This window comes from Cladophialophora psammophila (assembly GCF_000585535.1).
Source record: "Cladophialophora psammophila CBS 110553 chromosome Unknown aczJe-supercont1.1, whole genome shotgun sequence".
In the NCBI taxonomy this organism is placed as follows: Eukaryota; Fungi; Ascomycota; class Eurotiomycetes; order Chaetothyriales; family Herpotrichiellaceae; genus Cladophialophora; species Cladophialophora psammophila.
Genome location: NW_006912922.1, coordinates 2,988,197 through 3,014,201, shown reverse-complemented (window position 1 = coordinate 3,014,201; position 26,005 = coordinate 2,988,197). Strand labels below are relative to the sequence as shown.

Below are 26,005 nucleotides of genomic sequence, written 5' to 3'. Positions count from 1 at the left end.
AACAGGAGAAAGGGTCGTGTCTATTCCTTAACCGGAGAAAGCTGAAACCTGTCAATAGTGCAAAGCCGCTAGCCAAGTCCTGAGATGTCGGACTCATCCCCCATGTCTGCCAAGAAGGGTCTCAGGACTGTTCGTTCTGCCAGCTCGTCTGCGCAACTCCGCGACTGCATGCCTTTATCTTGACAATAATGAAAGCAGAGGATCCTAGTGCTAAGTATGGCTGGAGAGCCGAGTATAACCATCACTACGAAGGGCTGTCACCTTTCGAGTACAAACCCCTAGAGGATGATCGCAATATACGCCTATTACAATTCCACAAGCATGCAGCATTATCAGAGTTACAAGCAAAGTTAGGCAAGTCAACCACCGACCATCTCATCGGACCAAATACGACTCGGGTGAGGATTCGCCGGAATCCAGACCCAGATGACCTTACTTTCTGGCCGTTAGCAGTCACATTAGTCGAGGTACCTCTGGACAAGTTGCCCCCGTTTCAAAGTATATCGTATGTATGCGGGCCCCAAGAGCAACGCGCAATCATCTGCAACGGTCGACTGTTGTTCATTAACCGGAACTGCGCTCTCGCACTCTACCATCTATCCTGCGACCTGCAGGACTCAGAGAACGACTACATCTGGGTGGACCAAATTTGTATCCACCAGGATGATGCGGCGGAGAAGGGCCAGCAAGTTGCGCTTATGGCAGAGCACTATTCTTGCTCGACCAGGACGGCCGCCTGGATAGGGGAAAGCGACGAAGAATTGGAAGAGTTGTTCGAGACACACAACAAGCCAACCACTGCGATGCTCATCGGTCATGGAAATGGGCTACCCTTTCAACGCGAAGGCATCGCGAAACTGTTCTCGAACCCGTGGTTCCGTCGCGGCTGGATCGTCCAAGAAGCGGGACTATCGCGTGAGCTGGAGCTTTTCTGCGGAAGCTATGTGGTTTCGTGGAGTACATTACTGGACTTTTACCGAGAGAGCCTAGTCTGGCCTCGATGGTCGCTGCCCGACCGGGAGACGATATATCGCTTCAACCAGTTACGGCGAACGATCATCCATTCAGAAACCCGCAGCCTCAACATCAGACAAGCCCTGGAATTCACTCAACACACGTCAGTGACCGACCAGAGAGACCGTCTGTATGCGTTGTTTGGCGTCTGCAAGCCGATCAGAGAACTGGCGGGATTTCCAGACTATACCATCACATCCGAGGAATTGTACCTAAAGTTCGCCTTTGCGGTAATCAAGCAGTACGTTCCCAGCTCTCCTTTCCTCTGGCAGATGATTACGATCTATGGCAATGGCCCAGACGATACGGAGCGCTTGCCATCATGGGCACCGGACTTCTCCCACGGCAAATCTAGATGCTTGATCCATCCTCTGAGCAGGATGTCCGATTTCGAAACGTCGTCGCGCTTGACGCCTTCTGCTCTTCTAACCCAGCAATTTGATGAAGAGTCACGTACTTTGACATGCCAATGCGTGGATATCGGCACCCTGGGACATGTGCTGTGGGATCGCCCAAACGATCTTCACCATACCCTCATCGAGGACCCACATGCAGTCCAGCGCATCCTCGACGCCAATGCAATCCACGAGTATAACATGTCCGGCCAAGGCCGTCCCGTCCGGGTTAACCCAGCTCGCCCGACTGACCTGCTGTACCGGCTCGTCGAAGACGATTACTTCGACAGTGCGAAGAAACTCCCATTCCACAATGCAGCCGAGTGGCAGGACATGAAAGTATTCGTCACCGCCCGTGATGATTGGCTGGCGGTGGCTCCCGCGTGTGCCCACGAAGGCGACAAAGTCGTTCTGTTCGAAGGGAACATCCCGACTGGCCAATTGTCGGTCCTGCACGGAAACGGGGACGGGTTGTGGAAGTATGCTGGTACCTGCTTCCTCCTGGGCTGGAAGCCGCACGGTAGCAGGAAGATTGTGGATGAGTTGGGAACATGTGAGGTTTCTTTGCGGTGAGAATATTGCGGATATCCGTGTGTATATATATATATATATATATATATATATATATGTATATCTTATCCTTCAAAAGCTGCAGGCATGTGTCCTTGGTATGGTTACCAATAGCATTCAGTCGATCGCGGCATAGAATATGAAATAAATCTACAACAAACGGTCTTTGCATGCATGACCCAGCCTGCCCAGCTCCATGTCTGAAGCGTCTGTTCGGCAATCCATCATATTCGTATCCTCAGTCGGCCACACGATCAGCAGAAAGGCCGAGATAGAACTACCTGGCATCTCCCTCGGTCTCCTGGCGGGCGGAAAGATATACATGCACACATATTTATACGTAAGACTCCTCCGAGGACACTTTGACAGGTATTCGCAACCGGAGCTGAAGGCGTGCCAGCGCCCAGCGGCTTCAATATTCGTTCCGCCGCCGCCTCGGAGCACGTCGTTGTCCAGTGGTGGTTGTAACAAGCACAGCTAGGTACGTGGCAAACCAAAGTGTATTAGGCAGAAGAGAAGTCACGCGGTTTGACTTTTGACGAGGTGTGACAAGCTAGTGTTCTTGGGACGAACGTGCTTGGTGAGAGTGCAATTGTCATATGTACCTACAAGTAGGTATCACCGGCCTGGGCTTGTCTTGCGACGAAAGGCTAGAGGGCCGAGGATATTAGAGGGATCTCTAGGAGGATATATATACTCACGGCTAAATCCTAGGGACCCTCACTAAGAGGCTAGATAGACCCTTTAGTTCCTATGACCCTTGAGACGCGGGTGGTCTTTCACCTCGGTTCTCGTCCTAATACGGGGGTGAGGCGCGGACAGTGATCAAAGTCGGTCCCAATTCAACGGAATAGCTGAGCCAACTGGGGAGACGATTCAATTCCGATTTGGATTTTGAATTTCGATTTCGACTCCGACTCCCATTCAGAGCACCCGCTGGCCAAGTAGAGTCTCCCGGGCTGCCACTTTGCAGCAGTAATGGGCCAAATGTCTCCCCAAAGCCTTGTGCCCATCAATTAAGTTAATGGCATCCGGTTTCTCCAAGAAGATACACATACATAACATACAATTCGCTACCCTCTGATCTCAACGCTCCTCTGGGCCGAGTCTCAAACTTGTGACCACGCCAAACGCATTCCTCAGGCGGGCGACATGCTCATGGGCGCGCCGTCTTCGCCTTCCGAGTCCCCATCTCCGTGTTCATGCTCTATTGTTGTCTCCGTCAACGGATCTGCCGCTCGATTCGTGGCGTTCACAGGAGCGCTATCACCATTTGCGGGTGGCGGAGGAGGCATGCTTCCTTTCGACGCAGCCTCATCATCCACCTTGGTCTTTTTGTCGGCGCCTGTAGCCAAATCAGTAAGACCGGCTTCGCGAGCCTTTCTCTTCTCTTTCTCTCGAATGTATTCCTCTTTTCTGCGCTCTTTCTCGCGCTTGTCGTTCTCTCTCCTGTGCGCCTTGCTTTCAAATTCATGCCAATCGCCTTCGACATTCGCAAGCTCCACTGGCTGTTCTGGCAGCGGCTCCTCAGAAGTGAAGTACTCGTGATTGAGCACTTGTTCCGCGTTGGGCCGCTTTTTCGGGTCGTATTTGAACATCTTCTGCACAAGGTCAAGACCCGCGGGCGTGAAGATGTCTTTGAACATGGCTTCAAATACCCTCTTTCGTCGATCGACCGGTTGCATGAGCTCAAACCAAGGGAGATCCACAATCCCGGGCCAATCTGATCGAGTCGGTGTTCCGAGCACGTTGTATACTTTGTCGAGTTGGCTGAGCTCTCCGCCTTCTCCTGGGAAGATCGCTTTCTTGGTGAACATTTCCACAAATACACAAGCTGCAGACCAGATATCCACTTCAGGTCCATATTGAGTTTCACCCAGGAGAAGCTCCGGAGGTCGATACCAGATTGTGATCACACGATTGGTGTAATCGAGTTTTCGAGACTTGTTGTAGAATCGTGCAAGGCCGAAGTCGGCGTATTTCAGTTGACCTGTGTTAGAGATCAGAATGTTGGCGGCCTTGATGTCCCGGTGCAACACGCCCCGTCGATGGAGATAATCTAGGCCATCAAACATTTGCTTGGCCAAGTCCTTTTTGTGTGCCGGCGTAAGTTTGAATGTTGGATGGTTGATGAGTCCAGTCAGGTCATGCGAGAGGTACTCAAAAACCATGAAGCATTCGTTCTTTTCCACCATGACCTCTTGTAATGCCACCACGTGCTTATGTCGTAGGTGTTGCAATAATCTGATCTCGCGCACGGCCGTGATGGGAAATCCGTCTCGTTCGCCTTCCATTCGAATCTTTTTCAGTGCAACCTTGTCCTTTGTGTAGATGTGAATGGCCTTGAATACTTTTCCATATGTACCTGCGCCCACAACAGACTCGTTGCCCGGCTTTCGGTAATATATAGACTCGGATTCTGCAAACTCGGGAGGCAACGTAGGCCGAGACTTGATCTCTTTTTTGATCTTCTTCGAAGGTGGAGAGCGCGATCGGTCCGGTCGGCGTTCCCTTGAAGGTGGTTGTTGATGCTGCTGTTGCTGTTGGCGGTCGTTGGGCGGCCTTCGGTCTGGATAAGCCGGAAATTTCCGATCATGAGGCCGAAATCCATGTCTGTCGTCACGGCGGTCAAAGTGTTTGTTCTTGGGGCCTTGGGGCGGTGGCGGCCGATTATCTGGAGGTTGGAATGGTCCCTTTGGTCTTGAAAAATCTGCAGCAGGTTTAGCTGGAGCCTGAGGAGGAGCTTTGGACTTGAAGGCGAAGCTGAATTTGGAAGCAGCCGGTCCTTGTTGGTCATTACCCTGTGTGTTCTGATCTGTATTGTTGATCCTGCTGTTCCCTTGATCCTCCACTTGCAATTCTTTTGACGGTCGGAAGGCATTCTCCTCCTCGGCTGGCGCGCCTTCGCGGCCGTCCTGTGACGCCGTTTGCGAATGAGTTGGAGATGTTTGCGATTGATTCCCGTGTCCGCCTTGAAAATTTTGGTTTTGCGATCCACCTTGTTTTGGGCCTGGTGCTGTCCATTGTAAATTATTGAAATGTCCGCCTCTGCCTCGATGACGGGGGCCGTTGAATCTCTGGTCTTGTTGGAAATGCCCACGGTGAGGACCATGACCACGACCCCCTCGGTAGGATTGTTGATATCCGTGTTGGCTACCCCCGTAGTGGCCTTGCTGGTTTTGATAGTAAGGATTAGGGTTATTTACGCCGCCTGGACCAGAAAAGCTATTTTGTCGATATGGAGGAGAGGAATTGTGCATCTGGCTGTGAAAGATATTAGCAATGAAACAGCTGTTACGTTCTAATGGTACTGACCCATGATGGCCTTGCCCTCCCCAGCCGCCTCTCTGATGATGATATGGTGAATTCTGCGGCGGCGAGCCGTGATAGGAGCTGTTAGAGGAATATGGCGGGGAGCCTCCATATCCTTGGTGTCTATTTTCGGCATATGGCCTTTGTTGCCCTCGATTCATTCCATAGTTACCACGTGATGGATATTGGGCATCCATGGGGCGGTTAACGGTATCGTCGACAACGGAAGGAGCTCTCGGGGAGGGATTGTCCTTCTTGGCAGAAGGGCCACCTTTGCCCGGCAGAGGACGTCGCGGCGGTCGGGTCGAATTTACGGATGATTCTCGAGTTTCGATAGATGAATGCTTGGACTCGGGGCGCCGATGCGGAGATAATCTCGTAGGCGGACGAGGGGAGACGGATCGCTTATCGCGTGTGCGGGAAGGCGAAGACTCTCTTTGGCTGGCAGGATCGTAATTGCCACGATCAGCTGCTTGGGATGTCGAGGCGGGTGAACCGAGTCGAGATGAGTATGGAGGGAAATCCCTAGGCGGTAAAGGAGATGGAGGATTCGGCGGACCCCTATCGTCTATATCAGAAGGGTCCCGGCTGCGAGCACGTCTGCGGCCTTCGAAGCCAAGTCGGTCGCTGCCGGCGGGAGATGGGCTTTGAGTGCGCCTCCGTTTGGGCAATCGGGTGGGCGAGAAGTCACGGCGTCTCCCAGGTCGATCTCCAAATGATTTTCGAGGTGGTGGGTGATGAGGGTGTTGCTGTTGCTGCTTGGGTTTAGAGTAACGAGGCGGAGGCGAAATGGAAGACTGTCTACCGTGCAATTTCCTGGAGTCTCTGTCTCTCGAAAATTGCCGCTTCCAACGTGGCTCACGGTGATGGCGACCTGGCCGCGTGCCCCGCCCGTAAGATGCTGAGGCTTCTTCTCCTGGACGTGCAGAATGTGGTGATTGAGGTGGTCCGCTTTCACGATTTCCGTCTCTGTCCCGCGGTCGATGATGTGGATGTCTCTGGGGCGGATCCTCTTCGACTCGCCAACGATTCTTCATTGATGGACTCCTTCGAGACCTCGCCATGTAATGCGGGGCGGCATTGGCAAAGACGTAGGACGGGGAGATTCGACGATTTGCAGGAGAGTAATGGTCGCAGCAGTAGTGCTCGTGAGGAAGTGGGTGTGGATGTTCAGCGAGTCCTGCGCAGTTTTGGAGATTCAGCACCATCGCCAGCCAGAGGCGAACATGGGTTTGGGTTGATGGTCCAAGGACTTGGCAAGCCTGTGGAAGTGAAAAAGCGGCGAGCAGGCCCCCGTTTGCCCCAGTCGGCATCGAGTCAGGCCGCTGGCGCCTCAAGGGTCCTCATGTTCTGGAGGGTGGGAGGGTAGGAGGGAGTTGTCTAGGGGGGAATAGAGGACTCACCTGTTGCCCCTGTTGCGCCTATTGTCGACTCAGGCCTAGGCTCGCTCCCACGCCACCTTTGGTGTCCCATCTCCCTCTGCCTCTCCCTCTCCACCCTCATCACCATCTCAGCTGCTCCCTCACTCCGCATCAACCTCTTGTCCGCTTTCTTTTACCTTTTGCCCGCTTTCTTTTACCTTTTGCACTGCCCATCACTCTGGATGATCCCAGCAGCGATAAATGGCAGCGATCTACCGCTCAAACTACAGTGGCCGTAGTCGCGCTGTCGTGTGAGAACTGCGTCAAGAGAACAGTCTCGGTCTCGGTCGCGGCGCCGCTTTGTTGGCGGCAATTCAAGGCGTCAGAGATCAAAAGGTCGAGTGACATACTGCACTTCAAAAGTGACAGTACAAGACGCGACAGTCTATCTACGTGAATCCTCCTTCTCGGCGCCTTTCCATGACAATAGCAAAGCACTCGGTCAACGGCCGACCATTGACGAGCTTGCGCTTTGCTGTTCACTGCCAGTAGTAACACGGTCAATAACCTGGTCCCCAACCGCCTTCGACTTCAACCGTTCCTCCCGACATTTTATGCCCTTGTAGAATCAGACATTGACCACAAAAAGGCACCAATATCTGTTCACATGGCAATGACATCCATGAATCCTGGATGTCGGTTTGCTCCTACTAGACATCATATCAGCAATCAAGTTCTTATGTCTCCAGGATACTTGACCGAGCGATTTTCAAGCAGCGTGGGGGCGTAGAAGTGGCAGGTCTGTCCTGTTAGCCAAAACGCAGTTGAGCTGTGGTCGGCTTGAAGGATGAAATTAGAAACGTTGGTCGAGCGTGATTCCCGGAAAAAGGATAATGAGGGCTTGACGGTAGATTGTAACGCAGTCCGATCGCTGTACCTGGAACTCGGTGGCAGCGGGATTCGGCCTCCTGGGTGGTGCGGATATCTTGCAAGGAAATAAGAGTGTGACAAGGATGAACGTCGACATCAGAACTACATGTCCAAGAGTAATGTTGCCGCAGAGTGAGCGCAACCATGACTTCCGAGGCTCAAAAGTCCAGAGAGGGAGGGCGGGTACATTGAATGTGTACCAGTGCGCAAGGGCTGTGGCCGCTGACCGCCTAAATTGACCTCCAACATAGCGATTTTCAGTCGATCTGCCATCTCTCCGCTGAGCATAATTAACAAGAGGAAGGAAACAAGCCCCGACCTCCGGAGCATAAACGAGAGGAAATATCAGAGGCAGCAGAAACGACTCTCGGTATCGTCGCTGGCTTACAGTGTACAGAACGCTTGAGAACGACAATGATGAGAGATGTTGAGGTGTGTACGGTGAAGGATCCTGCGACTTGGATGCCAAGAGACTAGTACAAAGTGGGAGGCAAGGAGGCAAGGAGGCTGGGCGTCCGGCGAAGCAAGCACGCCTCGACGCGCATTTTGATATACACCCGAGCCTCTCTCGATGCCTGCCCACTCTAGTCATAGCAGCCATCTATTGTGCAGCAAGAGCATCTCCGTGCATATAACCCGCTCACAGCGGCAAGTCCAGGTCGATGATAAGGAAATCAGCGGCGGCCATTGGGCTGCATTGACCTTACATGTCACCTCTTCTGCCAGTACTCCACTTCCCAGCTCTTGCTGAAAGAGGGAATTCCCGGACGAACCCCAGCTGCGGTCTTGGGGGATATTTCTCTTTGAAGCGTCATTCCGCTTTGCGGCCTGTTCCTCTCTGATTTTGCCTCCCATCGTTTTGTCTTGGCAACAACGCAATACAGCGTTGACTGCACGACCTGAAACTCCCATTTCAAGATCGGCTTCCAGAGTTTGATCATCTCTCCTGATCAAAATGGTCACCCGTCAATGCTCATCCTCTCACCAATCCCTTTCTCCCCCATCAACTCGCATCCCGTCCTCACCACGCCAATCATTCCACCAGTCTGCACACCCTCACTTCCGCCTCCTGCCAATCTGTATTCAATCTCTGCGAGCCCTTGCAACCAGGTCACTCTAGTCGCGGCACTAACTTCGAGGTTCTGTAATTCTTCGGCCAGAGCAGTCAATATGTCCGCGAGGGCCAGTCCACGGCTACTCTTCAAGGCATTAATCGTCCTCAGACATTCCGTTAGATCTGGCGTGCTCAACATAGTCGTCATGATTAAGCGGATATCTTCGGGATGCGGCACCGCAATACAATTGTAAATCGCGTCGTTCGTAATCAACTCATATTTGATCTCAGATTCCTTGACGGGAGGCTGACCTCGCATTGGTAGTGGCCGGGATCCCGCATAGCAAGCTTGAAGAACGTTCAACGCTCGACGCATATCTCCTTTGGACAATCGGACCAAAGAATCAACGGCCTCCGGAGTGATATCCACATGTTCCTGTGCGATCACCTTGTCCACCAGCCGACGAATATCCGCTTCCTTTAGGGGCGAGAACCGGAATCGAGTACACCGCGATAGCAACGCCGGAGATAACTTGTGTGTGTAATTCGCAATGATGCAGAATCTTGTATTGGCCGTGTATTTCTCCATGATCCTCCGCAATGCCATTTGTGCCGCGGACGTCATCGCGTCTGCTTCATCGAGAATAATCAACTTGAAAGCCCCCAGTCCAAGTTTAGGTCCGCCAGGAGTCTGCTGAGTTGCTGTACTGAAGATTTGCTTGGTCGACGCAAAAGTTTTGATGTGTTCGCGAACCACGTCGATGCCGCGGTCGTCGGAAGCATTGAGCTCGAGAACCATCTGTCTCATGTTCTTGGGCCCGTATATTTGTCGTGCCAGCGCCAAAATTGTAGAAGTCTTCCCTGTACCGGGCGGTCCATAAAAGAGGAGATGGGGTAGTCTGTTGTGTTCGATAAATCTGTTGATTGTAGCGAGGATGTCTTGGTGGCCCGAGACATCGTCAAGGGTATTAGGCCGGTACTTTTCAACCCTGTATTCACTGTGAGTAACTACTCCATCTACTTGAGACGCGCAGGGAATTGCGACATACCATGGTAAGTTGTCCTCTGCTTCCAATGGCAAGTCCGCAGCTATTCGCTTCTGCTTGCCCGCTGTATGGTCCGAGCTGAACTGGATTGACTTGTCCTTGGACGGAGGCGCATCCAGGCCCATGTCATCTTCGTAATCTGACATCCTGAACCAGATTGTGTACAGTTGAATTATTGACGATAGCACTTGAAAGTACCAAGGTTGATGTCAATAGTCCCTCTCACACGACGCGCCTGCACCTGCGGAGACGCGTTAATTGAAATGCAGTTTATGCCGGAATGCGTCGCCCTACAATGTCTCCGTCTCCGCACATGACTGCCAAGACGTGAATGCGGGTTCGTGGCATTGGTGGGATGCGATCGCTTGGGATAAAGTGCCTTCAATTCCAGGTCGACATTGAGATGGGAAGTTGAGAAACCAACTGCCATTCTTTGACTCCTCCTGCTTGCTTTCCTCTAGGCTCGACTCTGTGGGAAGTCAAGATGCCAGTTAGTCGCCGCCGGTTCCCTTGCTTGCCCTCTAGTCCGCTGACATCCCGCTCACAGGCATACCACTCCATCTTCCTGGGTGACCAGGGTGTACAGTTAATAGGTATCTCACTTTATAAACACGGCAGCTCACGAGCCCGTTCGTACTAACACCTGTGACCGGAAGGCAACTTCCCACTCCTGCCGCTTCGCACGAAAACTCGCGGCCCGGCCTACACACTTCCTGCTCTGCCTCCAAACGTCGACCCCCTCGACGTCGACCCAGACTCCGAATCCTATGATTGCCTCGATGAGATCCTGAGCTTGTTCCGCGCCAACACCTTCTTCCGCAACTTCGAAATCAAAGGTCCTGCGGACCGGATGCTTATCTACGGCATCCTCTTCCTCTCAGACTGTTTGACGAAAGTGAAACCAAACATGGATTCCCGTGCGGCCGAGAAAGCCCTAATAAATGGCGCTCTGGAGCAATTCAGCATCCCTGGGGAGCCAGGGTTCCCATTGAACCAAGCGTATGAGGCACCCAGAGACCGGAATGAGGCTGAGGCTTTGAGGAGTTACTTGAGCCAAGTGAGGCAGGAACTGGCAATGAGACTGCATGCTAGGCTTTATGCAGATGGGACCAACGTGCCGAGCAAGTGGTGGTTGAGCTTCACGAAGCGGAAGTTTATGGGCAAGAGTTTATAGATGAAGATTGAGGAAAACCGCATGAACAGAAGGAGACATTCTGGATGACCTGATGACGAAAGAAAGGGAATTAGGGTCCGATTCCCTCGAAAATAAAACCGGAAATCAAGGCCACGGGGTTTTATGTACGCTTCGGAACATGCCAATGCTAAGTTTCCACCTGGTCACCCTCTCGTGGCCCATTTCGCGCCTCGTCTATAACATCCTCAAGCACATCCAGATTGTCGTGTTCCTGCGTTACAGCTTCGACCTTTAGTTTCTTGAGTGGTGACTGGGGCGGCTCCTCCGTATCTGCCGCTCTCTTCCCTTCTTCGAATCTACCCTCATCTGGACTTCCCGTAGGCCCGTCTTCGCCCTTGACCTTCTTTCCCCTAGGAGGTCTCCCTCTGGCTTCAACCTTTCCCTCCGCAGGCAGCACCCTAGTCCCCACAAAGACATAGCCCTCTGCACCACCCCTTCCCGTCATCAATGGATGCGTCCTGCCGGGTAAGACCTGCCACTTCCTCACTCTTGCGGTATGCACCGACGGCGCTAGAAGCAGCGTCGGATCCACAGGGAAGTCCTTTGACGGGACAGTTCTTTGTTCTTCAGGAGTATTGATGAAGGCAGTCCGCCGTGCTGTAGAGTAGTAGTCAGCCAGTTCGACGAGTGGCTCGACGTATGGCGAGTAGACCACAACTTGGCTTCCGCCCGCCAACAACGGTACGAGATGGCGCAACGTCGACGTTGGATCTGTGAAACTCGCCACGACAAGGCCGTCGAAGCCGCCTTCCTGCGTCTCGCCCACGAGGTTTCTTACACGTTCCCACCGCCGGCGTTTGCGGTAGTAGGCGCTCCTTCGATTTGATTTCATCCGCGCGAGTTCTGCGTCCGGGATGGTGGGTGGTTCTTTGTATGTGGTCCCGGACTCTGGCTCCAATAGCTGCAGCCACGAGAGGGTCTTAAGATGGGTGTACAAAGGGTGGGAAGCACTGGGGGTGTTGGAGTCGAAGTTGAAAAGACGGAGTAATCCGAGATTGGGTTGCTGGTTCGCATGGACGAGCGTGATTGCGTTGGAGATTGCACTCATTGCGGAGTGGCGGTACTGTTCGCGATGTGACCTTCGAGGTAAGTGCGTCTCTACCTCGTCGGGTTGGTCGTCATCCATGTCCTCATCCTCTATGTGGACAGTCGCCTCTTCTCCGAGGTCTGTTGGATGTAAAATACCCATCCTCTCCGCCATGGCTGCCACGATCAGACCACCCGTGTCATCTACAACTAGGTACCGCGAAGACGGGCCCATGTTGGCGAGCATAGGAGAGTCTTGGCCGGCAGCGTGGACATTTGCCCAACATCCGATCAGACCGATCGCCTCGTTCCTCATCTCCATAATCTTCGCAAATTCACGATCTACCATCATCCAATCTACCAGCGTCGGAACATCCAGGGGCAACACAGTGAATTGCTTCATGTACTTCTTGTGTTTCTTTAGCGTATATTTGGCGAGAGAAAACGCCGTCTTCTGGTCAAGGGTAGAGTGAGATTGCATGATCTTCTCAACCAGTTCTCTGCCGCTGCCCATGGTGTTTCTTTTGAGTGCTTCGATTTCAGTCCTGGTCAGCTTCTGATTCGTGGGGTCGTCGTGGGTGTTGACGTTGGATTTAGGAGTCGGTTGCTGTGATACCCCTACATCGTCCACCTCGGTTCTGGGCGTCGACACATCGTCCGTCTCGGCCTGCTCAACTAGAGCCACAGCATGCAACTCGGCGGCCTGGAGGGTCCTGAGCTCTCTGCCATTCTTGACGTCGGACCGATCAAGAATCTCAAAGGTTAGGTGGTAAGGACGGCCTATGATCTGGTTCGTGCGGAAAGATCCATATTTGCCCAGGTTTATCAGACTTGGTAGACAGAGTCAGCGACAGCTTATCAAGGCCGTTGGCTGATATCTGTTCGAGGCCCGACAGATTTCTTGGTGTTGAAGACCTACGTATTGGGGATGATTTGCTCGACTCTGGTCTGGTCTGAGGGCAGCCGAATGGCGACGTATTGATAGGGGCGGACGACTGAAAAGGCCATTTTGCCGCTCACCGCTTGATAGAGCACCTGGTGAGCCTGACGGCTGTCTTCAGCTTTTACTCGTCATTATTTTGTGGCTCAAATAGGGCAGTTGAGCATTTGAAAATAACGTCCCGCAAATATTTTATTTTATCACGGACTTCCGCTTCGGGGCTTAACTTCTAGCCGCTTTATATATATTCCGGCTCAACTTCGGCTCAGCCTCGACCTAGCCTTGCTAGCCTTGCTAGCCTTCTGGTCTATCGGTCATTCAATGATCATAGGAAGGATTCATCCATCGGCGTGGAGAGGCAAAAATGGCATAGATGGCCGTCTGCTCATAAAGAAAGTACCTCGATGCCAAACTTTGCGTACGGAAAGTTTTCCAAACTGGCCAAGTGCTCTCCCCATCCATCGTCAATCTCACCCAGTTGCCCTTCATCGCCAATCTCTACCAGCCCAGTTCTTCCCGCAAGCACCTCCAACTCCCGATCTCTAAACTCAGCATACAAGCCTGGGTGGGGGACCCAAACAACTCTCATTCCCGCCCTCCTCCCCGCCTCGACACCGGGCAGGCTATCCTCGAAGACTAGACATTCCTCAGGTGATATCGGAGGCGACCCTTTGGAGAGCTTGGAATTGAGAATCTGCAATGCACATAAGTAGATATCGGGTGCCGGTTTTCCTCGACCCTTGCGCACACGCGGATCGTCGCCTAGAACGCGATGCTCCTCAGGAATTAAATCCAGCAGCGCCTTCGACTCCGGCCGCACTACCTTCCGATCGTAGTTGAGCTTCTCGCTGCTGCTAGCTAGGGCAATCTCCACGGGCAGGCCAGTCGTCGTTTGAGCCTTGTTGAGATCCCGGAGGAGCTTTTGGGCGCCGGGCAACGGTTCACACTTGTCAAAGTGGATTTGCTGTTGCTCACACTGTTCTTTTGCATACTGCTCTCGGGAGATGGGGAGCTGGGCCCACTGGTGGAAGACGTCTCCGTTGGAACTTCCAGGAACGCCCATAAGCCGGGCTTTGAGGGACCAGGGGAGCCGAGGTCGACCGTATTTGAGAAGCACGTTGTCAGCGCATAATGTGTAGATGTCTTCCGTATTGAGCAAGAGGCCGTCCATGTCAAAGATACAGGCGCGTATCGGCGCGAAACTACGAGACAAAGCCCATCTGATTAGCGGCGTTGAGACTCGACAATAGACATGCGGAGCCCAGCGCACATCAATGCAAGGCGACAGACCCGTGAGTGAGATGCAGGACAACTTACTCTGTTCGGGCAGGCATTTTGACAAGAAGACGATTGAATTACGCTCACAGATCTGGCACTTGGTCAAACTGCACGATACGTGGGCCAGGCCAAGCTGCTTTTAGGGGAGCACAGCCACACCTCAGCATTTGGCCTAGGCCCGGCAAGGCCAGGTCACTTTTGCCGCATGGAAGATTAACGTCCTGGCTGGAGGACACGACAAGGAGCCAAATGGCTCTGACGGTATGCGCCACATGATCAACACTTTCTCGTGACCCTGACGAGTGTGAACGGGATGGTTTATAGAGAATACAACGAGGACTTCTGTATTGCTAGGTATGCCCAAGTATGCCCCTGGTATGCCACAAAACAAGGAACAATGCATCATCTCGAATGAGCGTGACGTCACAGGGCAAACAATGCCCGGCCAACGAACTTGAAGGGCGAAAGGCGAAAGGCGAAAGGCGAAAAACGAATTCGCTGCGTTCGGTTGCGCTACAAGCGCATTCCAAGGGACTGACAACAGGCGAGAGCGTGTGACGCACTTTGTTCTCAAAGCCATGACAACGCTTGCAATGCGCTTACATCAACCCTGCTCTTGCTTCTGCATCACTGAGTCCACATCTTAATACCTTCAGCTTCCAGTCACCGCACATCAGTCTCGCCTACAAACAAGAATCAGCATGTCGGACATTGTCAAAGGCGTCAGCAACTTGTTTGCCTCCATCTTTGAGATCATCAGAGGCATCTTCGTCACGGTGTTCAACATCTTCGAAGGCGCATTGAACGCGGCCATTGGCCTCCTCAAAAACACGTTCAATGCCGCCGAAGGTGTGCTCGGCTTCATCGTTGGTAGGTCATCGACCAAAGCTCGCAGGCCAAGAGGAGCCCTCCTGACTTGAATAGGGAACATCTTCATCATTGGGACGCTGTGCGCCATCTACTTCGGGTATGTCTTGTACCAACAACGTCAGGGCAAACGACCGGCTCCAATCTCGAAAGCGGCAACGGGGAAGACTCAATGAGCGCAACGGAATGGCAGGGGATGTTCGGAAGCAATTTGAGATAGGTAATCAGGAAGTGAAAATGACAATGAAACGTGCTGGGGGTGCAATCAGCTGCGAGCACCCATCCTGGAAGGTGAGAGCGACAGCATGACGAGGAGGAAGGGCGGACCGAGGTCGATATGAAACAAATCGCCTCTTCTGGTCGAGCTGCCAATTAGGGCTCTCATCCGACTCTGGTTTTCTTCAGTAGCAACAATTGATATCTCGAAAGGAAATTGGGATCGGGCAGTTGAAACGAATTTGCTTCGGGTGTGCCAAGGCAAAGACAATTGCCGAGGTTAAATGGGCGTCATGTGACTGGCTGCGAGGTCGCATCTTCAACTGCGCTCGTCGTTTCGATCGCCGACATGCGCCCTTCGTGCGTTCTTCAATCCCCTTCTTGTCCCTTCATCATCCCTCGTCTGCGTTTAATTCCTTCCGACTTCCTCCATTGATCTCCAATTCTGCATCTGCCACACGCGTTGCGGCCAGTGACCTACAAAAAGCGGGCACCTGTAGGCCCTTCTTTCATTTCGCGACATTCCTTTTCTTCTTTTGCTGATTCAACTCTACCCCTCTCTCTCTATCACCACCACTGTCGATCTTCAAGGTCTGCGCAGTACTCCCAGCATCATGTCTCAAGTGAAGGACATTGCGCCGTCTCCTACCGAGGGCGACCTCGATCAACAAACCTCCCAATCCTCCGGTCCAGTCAGTCCTACCCCCGCGACTTCCGCTGCCCAACAAAGCGATAATATTGCCCACGCTTTGGCGGGTGCGGGCGGCGGCCTTCTCGCAATGACCCTCACCTACCCTTTGATTACGCTCTCAACCCGCGCACAGGTGGAGTCTAGGCGGGCCGACACCTCTACCCTTGCAGCTGTGAGGCACATCATTAAACGGGAAGGTCTGGGCGGACTCTACGCAGGCCTCGAGAGCGCCTTGTTCGGTATTTCAGTCACCAACTTTGTCTATTACTATTGGTATGAGTGGACTCGCGCCTTCTTCGAGAAAGCGGCGGTTACGGCGGGCCGAGCCAGCAAGAAGCTCACCACCGTCGAGAGCATGATAGCCGGTGCGATTGCGGGATCGGCCACCGTCCTCCTCACCAACCCGATCTGGGTCATCAACACAAGGATGACTGCTCGCAAGAGTGAGGAAGGAGAGGGCGAGTTACCAGGTGGTGAAAAGAGACAGGTCAAGAAGCCTAGCTCCATCGGAACCTTGTTGAATCTCCTCAGAGAGGAAGGTCCGGGCTCCCTTTTCGCCGGGGTCCTTCCTGCTTTGGTTTTGGTGATCAACCCAATCTTACAATATACGATATATGAGCAGTTGAGGAACGTTTTGGAGAAGAAGAGGAAGTTTGGTCCTCGCGATGCCTTTTACCTAGGGGCTCTTGGCAAGCTGCTGGCGACCACGATCACATATCCTTACATCACTGTCAAAGCTAGGGCCCATGTCGCTAGCAAAGATGATCCTCACGAGGGCATGTGGAAGAGCTTGAACAGGATTGTCAAGGAGGAAGGCTGGGCCGGCCTGTACAAAGGTGAGCATGATCTATTTCCGTTGTTCTCAACGCCAACTGACCAATATTGCCCAGGACTCGTCCCCAAAGTCAGTCAAAGTGTTTTAACTGCGGCTTTCCTCTTTGCCTTCAAGGATGTGTTATATGACATGACCGTGGCAGCGCGAAGAAAGACCAAGGCTATCAAAGCCTAAACTGAGGAACCCGCCACTACTTGGATTGGTCCTGAAGCCATTTGAGGCAAGGGCGTCTGGAATACATGACGAGGCTGTCGTCTAGATACAATAAACCCACTTGCAAATGGATGATATGCTAAGTGATGTGAGCAACCCTCGTGCAGGTGCTCATTGGGGTAGGTAACGAAAAGGCTGCTTACAACAATGTGGGAGAGGTGCCAAAAGGGGACTGTCTTCAGCCTCTTCAAAAGTTCTGACTAGAAACGTGTTCACAGATAGACAGTAGAGGTTTTACTTGTATACCCAATTCACCGCCGAACAGTATAGCTTTATTTTGATTATATTAGCGCGAGTATATACCCTGTCGAATCAACTCCGTATTGTAGTCGTTTTCTTCCCCTTATCACTAGGCACCTCTTCGGCTTAGCCCCAATGTCGACTTCTGAGGCCGAGCGGAGAACTACTTCCCTCGAGTCAACCCTGATTCACATTCGTTTCACTTGCAGTTGTGACTGAAGGTCATCGACCCTAAACGTTCAAGTTGGGTGGAAGGGAAATGAAGCCAAGTTCCGGATTCTGGGATTACACCGATACTCAGGCATCAGCGATTCCCCATCAACTATGCTCTCCGTGTAAAATGATCTGCTCTACTTCGAACTTGTTACGAACTCTGCCGCAAGATTACGCGAAGTGGGAACAGGAACAGAGGGATGGCAGGCCTCTCACTATAGGGTGTGAATATCAAGAGTCATATCGAATCCACGACTTTCCAGAACTTGACCGGTGTGTCTCGGAAGGCCAATGCCACCTATGCGCTCTAATCTGGTCCGAGTTACATGCCGAAGTTGGGTATGAGCCGCTGGAGGAACTACGGCGTCTTGAGCATGAGGGAGTGGCATTGACCGGCGTCCTGAAAGGCGGCGGTAAGTCGTTCATCAACCACCGCCTCCTGACATTTCGTGTGGGAGACAGAAAGTCGAATACAGCAATGCAGCTCCTTATGTCTTCTGGTAAGAGAGCTTGATCTCTTCCAGTCAAGACCCGTCTACTGATGCTCAGTGGAAAGAGCCACACATCGCACCGATCCAACAGGAGTTTGATGCGCAACTAGCCTTGTCTACCGAATCCGACGCCACCATCTCTCTCGCGGCGAAATGGGTTCGTGATTGCATTGTTCAGGATACGGCCTGCGCCAGTGAGAGAGAAAGCGCCGTATGGGATAAAGTGCTGCCTGCAAGACTCATCAACATCAACGGCGAGGATCTAAGTTTGCAATCAGCTCGTATCGTGGATACGAATAACTTGCCCTTGAATGCTCCCTACCTAACGCTCAGCCACTCCTGGGGGGATGGCAGGTTCCTGAAACTCCTGTCGACAAATATGGAGCAGCTCTATTCCTCAATCCCAGTCGACGACTTAAGTAAGACACACAGGGATGCTCTGTCGATAACTCGCAGACTGGGGTACCAGTATCTGTGGATTGACTCGCTGTGTATCATTCAAGACTCCAGTGATGACTGGAGATCACAATCCGCCCAAATGGCCTCAATCTACGGTAACTCGACCTGTAACATCGCAGCAGAGAATGCGTCGGGACAAGGTGGATGTTTCATCCGCCGGAATCCCTTGATGCAACGACCCTGTCAATTGACTCACAGCAGCGACGTGGATCCAGCAGAAGGAGTCTACGCCCATCGCTATCACACTGCTAATTGGTCTGCATTCCCAGAGTATTATTATTCCCCCTTATCCCTCTTAACCCGCGCATGGGTCCAACAGGAACGCGTCTTATCTCCTCGGGTTCTGTACTTTGGTGGTCCTGAGATACATTGGGAGTGCTGTTCGTTCCAGGCTGCCGAGGCGTGGCCGCACGGGTCTCCTAACGAGGACTACGGCTTCGATGAGGTCTATCCACTCAAAGCGGCATTCGAGTCCCTTATTACGCCATTTACGGATTGGGATCGGGATGACCTCAACAGGTTTGTCTACGAGCTGTGGCATAACGGGGTGTTCCGAGAGTATACCGCGGCCGACCTTACGTTTGAGAAGGATAGACTGGTGGCCCTCTCCAGCATTGCTGAGGTCATCCAGCGGCGCACGGGCATGACCTACATCGCGGGGCTGTGGAAGGAATTCCTCCCTATGGATCTCATGTGGCGGAACATGGACGCCCCAGTGCCAGGACAGAGACATCTTGAACCCATGCCTTGGAGAGCACCCACATGGTCGTGGGCGTCGGTCAAGGGGCGGAAAAGGTATGATCTCTTCGCGCTGCAAAAACCAGAGGAAAACAATGTGCTGTATTGCTCTCGTGTCCTTGAATGTGTTGTAGAGCCCTTGGACATCGAACAGCCTATACTAGGGGAGGCTTCAGGTGGCACAATAACCCTGACAGGTTTCCTTGTGCCACTGGCCAGACGAAACAAACCAGAAGCACTAGAACCCGGTGGACTGGGAAGCCTGGAGAAATCAAAGGATTTCGATCTGGACATCGATATCCCCTCCGCATCAACGAAGCTGTTCTACTTCTGTCTCATGAGGACCCGGGATAACGAGACCACACATACGAATAAAGGGCTCGTCTTAGCCCAAGCGGTGGCAGAGCCGGAAAAAGAGCCAGAGGAGGATAAAGATGACACCAAATATGCTGGCAGGTACATCCGAGTTGGTATCTTTGTCAAGTCGTACAAGATTGAAACGGGCTGCATCTTTGACGGAGTTGAGGAGTCCTCGGTAAGTGTATGCTGAAATATTGATTTCCTCGGTGTGCATGAAGTACATCTCCACATGGAAGGTCGACGGCCAGTGTGCAACGCGGCGACGTCGAATAGTTCATGTTCTTTGCCAGCCCTGGCCGAGCTGAGACCTGCGGAGTGTTTAATGTGAATGCAAAGGGGAGAGGCATGGGTTTCCAACTTCCGGCCAGCCGAAGAGGGATCCCTGCGTTGTTCCAGAATTCATGCAGCCTGGAGGCGTCTTCAGCTTCGCTTAGCCTGATTTGGGTGCAGCTTCAGCCAGAGGGAGGAGGTCACATCCAGATGTCACAGCGCATCCACGTGCGGCAGCGAGCTCAGTTATGCAGATGTACCTTTGGCATCGTTAAAGAACTCCAACTGGCACTTTCTGCAGACCCGACGGCCTGACCTAAAACTGCTTTCACATGGCTAGCGGAACTGTGCAGTGTACCATCTGTGGGAAACAATTTTCGGGTTCAGTAAGACGACAGAGGTCATCTGTATGTTCAACAAGTTCCCCTATCATGCAGATCAATCTCCCAGCTGCTCGTACCCCATGCAAGGTGTGCTCTCGTGATATTCTAACCTAGTACCACAACCTCGTCAGCTAGCTAGGGTCATCAACACCGGTCTCTGTTCCAAGCAAGGTTGTTTCTTTGTGATATTATAGACATACTCGCTTTCAGTCAGCCACTGTTCACAAATCGCCTGGTCCAGGTAGGAGTCTGGTGACCAAGCCTGCTCTACACGGGAATGGAAAAAGCTGGCCAAGTATCGAGCCCTTTAGCCAGGTTGCGTCAGAAGGGAGTTATATAAATCACCTGGTGTGCCATCTTCTGCTGAAGCCCAGAAGTCTTTAGCTTACTTGGAAAGGAAGCCTACCGGCCACTTTATCGTGATTGCTGATGTTCAAGTTATTCACGGGGTTTCGTATACCACTTAACCCTAGGAGGAGTGGAACAAAAACATCACCCCAAAGCTAGTACCAAGGCTCGTTGGGAGGCTTCTGCACTCACTCTCCGACCTTATTTCTGACTTAGCACCGTCCTTACCTGGCAGATTTTCGAGATTTTTTTCTCTGGTGCAATCTGGATATGTTCTCACTTTCTCTACTCTGCGCTCCACGCCCACGTGAAGCAAGTCGCAGAGAAGCTCGACGGGAGCGATTCTAACAAGCAAGTCTACAAGACTGCTGCTGAGAATTTCCGGGATCCTTACTGGGATTGGGTTAGGAAAGATACTGCCATCGTACCGCCAGAAGCCGTGGACAGACAAAACCAACCCCTTGAACGCATACAAGTTTCTAGAAGGCACCCCGGATGAGATTACAATAGATACTCCAGATCTGTTACGTCCAGTCCCTGGCTAAATTCTGAATGGATGATCGGCAAAGATGGGTCACCTTACCTGACTCCAGTGCGATACCCTGACCCTGACCGCTCCGATGATAATATCATGCACAACATGACAGCATTTTTCAATGTCCCTTCTGGGCCACAACCGCGCCTTAATCCCGAGCGGAACTTGACAGAACGAACAGCATACGTTCTGTTTGCGTATCGTACCTTTCCTACCGTGAGCAGCAATCGCATGCGTCAGGATACGAAGGGCAACATCGTTGACGATGTTGCGAGCTGGGGAAGCTTAGAAGATATCCACAACTCAAACCACAACTTGACCGGTAGCCTCGGTGGTTCTGGTGGCTATATGGCTAATGCGCCCATGTCTGCTTTCGACCGCTTATCTGCTATTTGGCAAAAGCGGTCCTCGAGGGAGAATCCGGCAAAGACACCTGGGCTGTGTAAAGAAAGGTTGGCTGGGGGGTCGTCGGCAGTACGAAACCAGGGCGACGGAAAACGCTGACACGCCCCTGTATCCATTTCGGTCCGACAACGACAACTGGTATAGCTCAAACGGAGTTCGATCGGTCGAAAAGTTTGGTCATACGTATCCCGAGTTCGAGCTCCATAACAAAAAGGCGCTGCTTGACAAATTCAGTGTAATGTATGTCCTAATTTGGCACTCGACTCCGGAAAGCAAGAAGCATATTCCGACTGCAGGAGCTCATATCCTCCCTCAAGCACACACTCTGCAGCGAACCGAAGTTTAGCAAAAACCACAAACCGTGGCGCAGTTAAAATCCGTTGTTGCGAAAATGCCCACGGCCGAGGACCTCCTCACGACTTCCCTGGAGCTCTCTGAGCCCTCCCCTCGAGACCTCGCCCCTGGAATCAAATATCTGGATTGGATTACCAACATCACGGCTGAAATGCACGCTCAGGACGGCGCGTACACCCTCACATATTCTTAGGCGACCCCGACGAGCCCAACGTTGCGCTTTGGCTCATGGCACCAAGCCATGTATGTAGGTACCTTTGCGCCTTTGGGTCGGCCTCACACTACCAAGTGTGGCAAATGTCAGGATGACCGGGAAGAACACGTACAGGTGACAGGCCAGATTCCTCTCACAGTTGCTCTTGCCGGGCGCTACCTAGCCGGCACTATCGACGATCTGTCAATAGAGAGTGTCAAGGGCTATTTGACCAAAACATCTCCATTGGGGAGTCGAAAAGGTAATTGTTACCCCCTCTTCTTTTGCTTAATGCCATGAAACAGGAAAGAACTAACCGGACACATAACGCAGCTCGATGGCTCAATTGTCGAAGGTTGAAGTCAAATCACCAATCTCAAGATGTTTGTGGTCACTAATGAGGCCACCCTGCCACAGGAACCTTCGTAGCTTCCTGAGCACGCAGAAGACGTGACGACGTGTGCTGAGATCACCACGAATCGGGATGGGCCGGCAGAGGAATTGGCACTGGAATGATGGCTGGTGAGATGCCGCGTGAGGCGTGCTATGGCGTGGCTGGGCGTCTTAGGAGGAAAAGGGAAGGCCATAGGCCGGAATCAGGCGGTCGAGAGACTCTGTTAGGGAAGCACCTGGCTCTGAGCCATCTGCACACATATCGTTGCTGGATGACTTCGATCAGTTTCCAATGTTTGCAAGGTTCCGGATCTGCTCGCGACACACACTTAATTTGCAACACTGAACTTCATGTCGTAACGCTCAACCCGAGCCTGTCCGAAGATTTTAAAATGCTATAGCTGCGGCCTGGGCTTGAAACCAAGCATTCTGCAGCAATAGCCGTCTTGGGCGGCGAGATTAAAATGCATAAAACATCAAAAGATAGGAGCTTATCAAGAAGCGAAGTTTGAAGATGTAAGGCTCCCAGCTCCAAACGGACGAATTTCTCTTCAAGTCGAAGACGTATGTTCAGATAACTATGCATTATACGATGAAGTGACAGGTATATGAGATCTACAAATATGATATACCATGTATAATATGCTTACTTTGAGGCCTCTGAGCGCCACACCATCACGCATGCATGCACCTGGCTCGCCCCATCTTCCCGGCAAATGCCGGCCAATTGGACCATTATGTTTCTACGCTTCCACGACACTTAGCCAGTTTCAGTTCGGTAAAGAAGAAATTCGTCCGTCAGGCTGGGGTAAATGGCGTGCCTGATTTTGCGGATTCGGCCGGATTCGCAGTCTCAAAATGCTCTTTCCGCGCACTATTTCTCACATACTAAAGTCATGCTTTTATATATCCATGCCTTTGATACGAAAGTGTAAACAGGACATTTACCTCCATACCACACAGTCATCATCATGTCGAAGCCAATTCGAGTCGGCTTCATCGGCCTCAGCTCACACGAAAACATCCATTTGGCCGGATCATGGGGCAAGAAGGGCCACCTGCCATACTTGGCCCACTCGCCAGACTATACCATCACAGCACTGTGCAACTCATCTCTAGAATCGGCGAAGAAGGCAGCTGAGCTGCATGGCCTGGACGTCAGCAAGGTTCGCACATACGGCGACCCCGAATCACTGGCCAACGACGACAATGTCGATCTGGTCGTCTGCTCCGTCAACGTCATGCAACATTACAGGCTCATCAAGCCTGCCTTGGTCGCCGGGAAGATGGTCTTCTGTGAATGGCCATTGGCCTCGAACCTGAGCCAAATGAAGGAACTGGCCGACTTGGCGGAGCAGAAGAAGCTCAAAACCATTGTTGGCCTGCAAGGTCGCACCGGTGCATATGTCCACGCCGTGAGGAAGTTTATCGGCAGCGCAGCAGGTCAATTGGGAGAGGTCCTCAGTACTTCCATGATGGTTTACTCTCTCTTTGGCGGTCTGGTGCTCCCCAAAGAGATTGCTTACCTAGCGGATATCAAATCTGGAGGAAGCATATTCACCATTACGGCCATCCACAGTGAGTGCCTTTCCGTCCCGCCACAGAACAACTTGCAGCGTCATGGGCGCAAACTAACGGCTTTGTCTCCCTCAGTGCTTGATACGTTGACCGCCGCACTTGGTGAAATTGAAACCCACAACATCCTCCTCAGGAACAAACGCCCCACCTTCGCACTGACAGACAACGATTTCAATATCATTGGGTCATCGGTTCCCAACAGCACGCCGGACCACGTTCTCGTCCACGGCACTCTCACGGGCAACATTCCCTTCAACTTCCAGGTCCGCGGCGGTCCACAGTTCAAGGACACACCGGCTTTCGATTGGCGCATCTATTGCACCAGGGGCGAAATACGGGTCAGCGGAAATGAAATGCTCTGGACGGGCGGCGCCATCAAGGTGCAAGTGCATGATTTCGTGACCAATAAAGTCGAGGACGTGGATTTGGGTCAGGTGTTGGAGGAAAATGTAAAGGATGACATCGCCTACAAGCTGGGATTGAAAGCGCCGGCGGATAACGTGGGCAGGCTCTATGAGGCCTTCGCGAAGGGCAAGACTGAGAAGTACTTGGACTTCGCGCAAAGTTTGAAGTGGGCGCGGTTTATCCAGGAGGCTTATACCGCCAATGGCATGTGAAAACAGAGAACTCGAAGCGGTTGCAATTGAAAGCAGAATTCTCGTTCAGGGGGTCGGAGACTCTTTCCACATCAAACGTCTATCAGGCCCTATTGTCCTGACTTGAATTAGACTTGAGCATGTCCAACGATATCGGAACTTCACAGAAGAAGAATGCAAGCTGCACAGACAGTGCCACAAGCCACGCGACAGCCACACAATTCCATACGCAACGTTGCGCTTCCGGGATCGGTGAATTTGCGCGGCCCCTTGGCATGGACGTATTTGTGATAAGAGAAGTACAGAAATCTGCTGGATAACCTTCAGACCCTGACAGCTTACGCATGTTGATCAGTGCGTCTGGTTGTCCGCATCAAACATCCCCTTCCTCACGATGATGCCAGGAATTGTCTCGTCCAGATTTGACTAGGGGCACGGCTTTAACCTTCGGTCGACATATCGTGGCGTCTACGATGTACGCCTCCTTGTCGCAGATTTAGAAGAAATTCCAGGATGTCTTGACCTAGTCTCCCACACATTTTAGCACACATTTCCTTTCAAAAAGCCGCTCCGGCCTCGTTGATGTCGCCTCCCAGCCCGCGACAACCCAAAATAATCTTCCTGTGGGCTGCTGGCGGAACGAACTTGTGCTTGTGACTTCGGATTTAATTGTCGCAAAAGTAATACGCGGGCTTGCTACATCCAATGTACTTGCCATTGTCCATTCCACAAATGAATGTCCAGGTCGACTACATTCGTCGGCAATCTGCAGTTCAGCATGCACACTAGTCGCAATTGGTTTTCGAGAGGTGAGATGAGCACGTATCTCGTTATTCAGAGGGAGGTCGAAGTCAACAATAGTGTGAAGCGCCAATTCAATCTCATAAGGATTTTGAGATGTAGACTCTTTGCAAATTGCCCATACAATCTCATAGGGGCTTGTATAGTCTTGATCGATCGTCACCTGTCGGAGCCCCGGCGCCTGAATTGTGCGAATCTCGGAGATCAGTCGGAGAGCAGGAACTGTAATCATCGCTCTGACAACAGTATTTTACAGATGAAAGCGTTGCACCTAAACAGCCAATGTAGTGTGCTAGTCGGCTGAAATCGTCCTCCACATCCTTCGACCTTCTCCTGATTTCATCGACTTCTGCCCTCGTAATTTGTAGCAATCCTCAACTGCATTCTGCAATTTCTTGCGTACTTCTACATTTCGTCGTCTCTGTAAAACCTAAGTCGAACATCGCACTCATCTACCGCCCGCTGGAACACGTCGACTCGGACGGCCTTTTGAGTTTCTACATCCACCTCCTTCAGCCTTCGCACAATCCTTTTTGCATATATCCAAATATCTGTTCTTATTCCTTCATTCGCCGCTAACCAAAGAAAAATTGCTATGGGGAAGCTTCTGCAATCCGGCAGCAGTTACACTTGCTCCGCCTTTCTTGATATCGCAGAGGTAGGCAAATCAGTCCAAGAATTATCTGCAGGCCTTGCAGATATCGT

At 52.1% G+C, this 26,005-nt stretch overlaps 11 protein-coding genes across 11 annotated transcripts; 7 read left to right on the top strand and 4 right to left on the bottom strand.

The window, feature by feature from the left end:
• Positions 1–188: 188 nt before the first annotated feature.
• Positions 189–1,982, top strand: A1O5_01053 (uncharacterized protein; the record flags this gene model as incomplete). The annotated part of the gene is made up of 1 exon (XM_007741672.1): positions 189–1,982. The coding sequence occupies one exon, from the start codon at positions 189–191 to the stop codon at positions 1,980–1,982; it is 1,794 nt and encodes a 597-aa protein (XP_007739862.1).
• A 1,136-nt stretch (positions 1,983–3,118) lies between these two features.
• Positions 3,119–5,427, bottom strand: A1O5_01052 (CMGC/CDK/CRK7 protein kinase; the record flags this gene model as incomplete). The annotated part of the gene is made up of 2 exons (XM_007741671.1): positions 3,119–5,190; positions 5,295–5,427. 2 exons carry the CDS (start codon positions 5,425–5,427, stop codon positions 3,119–3,121), a joined length of 2,205 nt encoding a protein of 734 aa, XP_007739861.1.
• A 3,114-nt stretch (positions 5,428–8,541) lies between these two features.
• On the bottom strand, positions 8,542–9,828 carry A1O5_01051 (replication factor C subunit 3/5; the record flags this gene model as incomplete). Its single annotated transcript, XM_007741670.1, has 2 exons — positions 8,542–9,625; positions 9,686–9,828. The coding sequence occupies 2 exons, from the start codon at positions 9,826–9,828 to the stop codon at positions 8,542–8,544; spliced, it is 1,227 nt and encodes a 408-aa protein (XP_007739860.1).
• A 338-nt stretch (positions 9,829–10,166) lies between these two features.
• Positions 10,167–10,856, top strand: A1O5_01050 (actin like protein 2/3 complex, subunit 3; the record flags this gene model as incomplete). The annotated part of the gene is made up of 2 exons (XM_007741669.1): positions 10,167–10,275; positions 10,339–10,856. The coding sequence occupies 2 exons, from the start codon at positions 10,167–10,169 to the stop codon at positions 10,854–10,856; spliced, it is 627 nt and encodes a 208-aa protein (XP_007739859.1).
• A 148-nt stretch (positions 10,857–11,004) lies between these two features.
• Positions 11,005–12,911, bottom strand: A1O5_01049 (uncharacterized protein; the record flags this gene model as incomplete). The annotated part of the gene is made up of 2 exons (XM_007741668.1): positions 11,005–12,733; positions 12,823–12,911. 2 exons carry the CDS (start codon positions 12,909–12,911, stop codon positions 11,005–11,007), a joined length of 1,818 nt encoding a protein of 605 aa, XP_007739858.1.
• Positions 12,912–13,228: 317 nt separating this feature from the next.
• A1O5_01048 (uncharacterized protein) lies at positions 13,229–14,014 on the bottom strand (the record flags this gene model as incomplete). Its single annotated transcript, XM_007741667.1, has 1 exon — positions 13,229–14,014. The coding sequence occupies one exon, from the start codon at positions 14,012–14,014 to the stop codon at positions 13,229–13,231; it is 786 nt and encodes a 261-aa protein (XP_007739857.1).
• Positions 14,015–14,822: 808 nt separating this feature from the next.
• Positions 14,823–15,164, top strand: A1O5_01047 (uncharacterized protein; the record flags this gene model as incomplete). The annotated part of the gene is made up of 2 exons (XM_007741666.1): positions 14,823–14,991; positions 15,046–15,164. 2 exons carry the CDS (start codon positions 14,823–14,825, stop codon positions 15,162–15,164), a joined length of 288 nt encoding a protein of 95 aa, XP_007739856.1.
• A 654-nt stretch (positions 15,165–15,818) lies between these two features.
• On the top strand, positions 15,819–16,904 carry A1O5_01046 (uncharacterized protein; the record flags this gene model as incomplete). The annotated part of the gene is made up of 2 exons (XM_007741665.1): positions 15,819–16,731; positions 16,786–16,904. The coding sequence occupies 2 exons, from the start codon at positions 15,819–15,821 to the stop codon at positions 16,902–16,904; spliced, it is 1,032 nt and encodes a 343-aa protein (XP_007739855.1).
• Positions 16,905–17,523: 619 nt separating this feature from the next.
• Positions 17,524–19,634, top strand: A1O5_01045 (uncharacterized protein; the record flags this gene model as incomplete). Its single annotated transcript, XM_007741664.1, has 3 exons — positions 17,524–17,809; positions 17,859–17,896; positions 17,946–19,634. 3 exons carry the CDS (start codon positions 17,524–17,526, stop codon positions 19,632–19,634), a joined length of 2,013 nt encoding a protein of 670 aa, XP_007739854.1.
• Positions 19,635–21,085: 1,451 nt separating this feature from the next.
• A1O5_01044 (uncharacterized protein) lies at positions 21,086–21,484 on the top strand (the record flags this gene model as incomplete). The annotated part of the gene is made up of 1 exon (XM_007741663.1): positions 21,086–21,484. One exon carries the CDS (start codon positions 21,086–21,088, stop codon positions 21,482–21,484), a length of 399 nt encoding a protein of 132 aa, XP_007739853.1.
• Positions 21,485–23,296: 1,812 nt separating this feature from the next.
• Positions 23,297–24,520, top strand: A1O5_01043 (uncharacterized protein; the record flags this gene model as incomplete). The annotated part of the gene is made up of 1 exon (XM_007741662.1): positions 23,297–24,520. The coding sequence occupies one exon, from the start codon at positions 23,297–23,299 to the stop codon at positions 24,518–24,520; it is 1,224 nt and encodes a 407-aa protein (XP_007739852.1).
• Between the last annotated feature and the right edge of the window lie 1,485 nt (positions 24,521–26,005).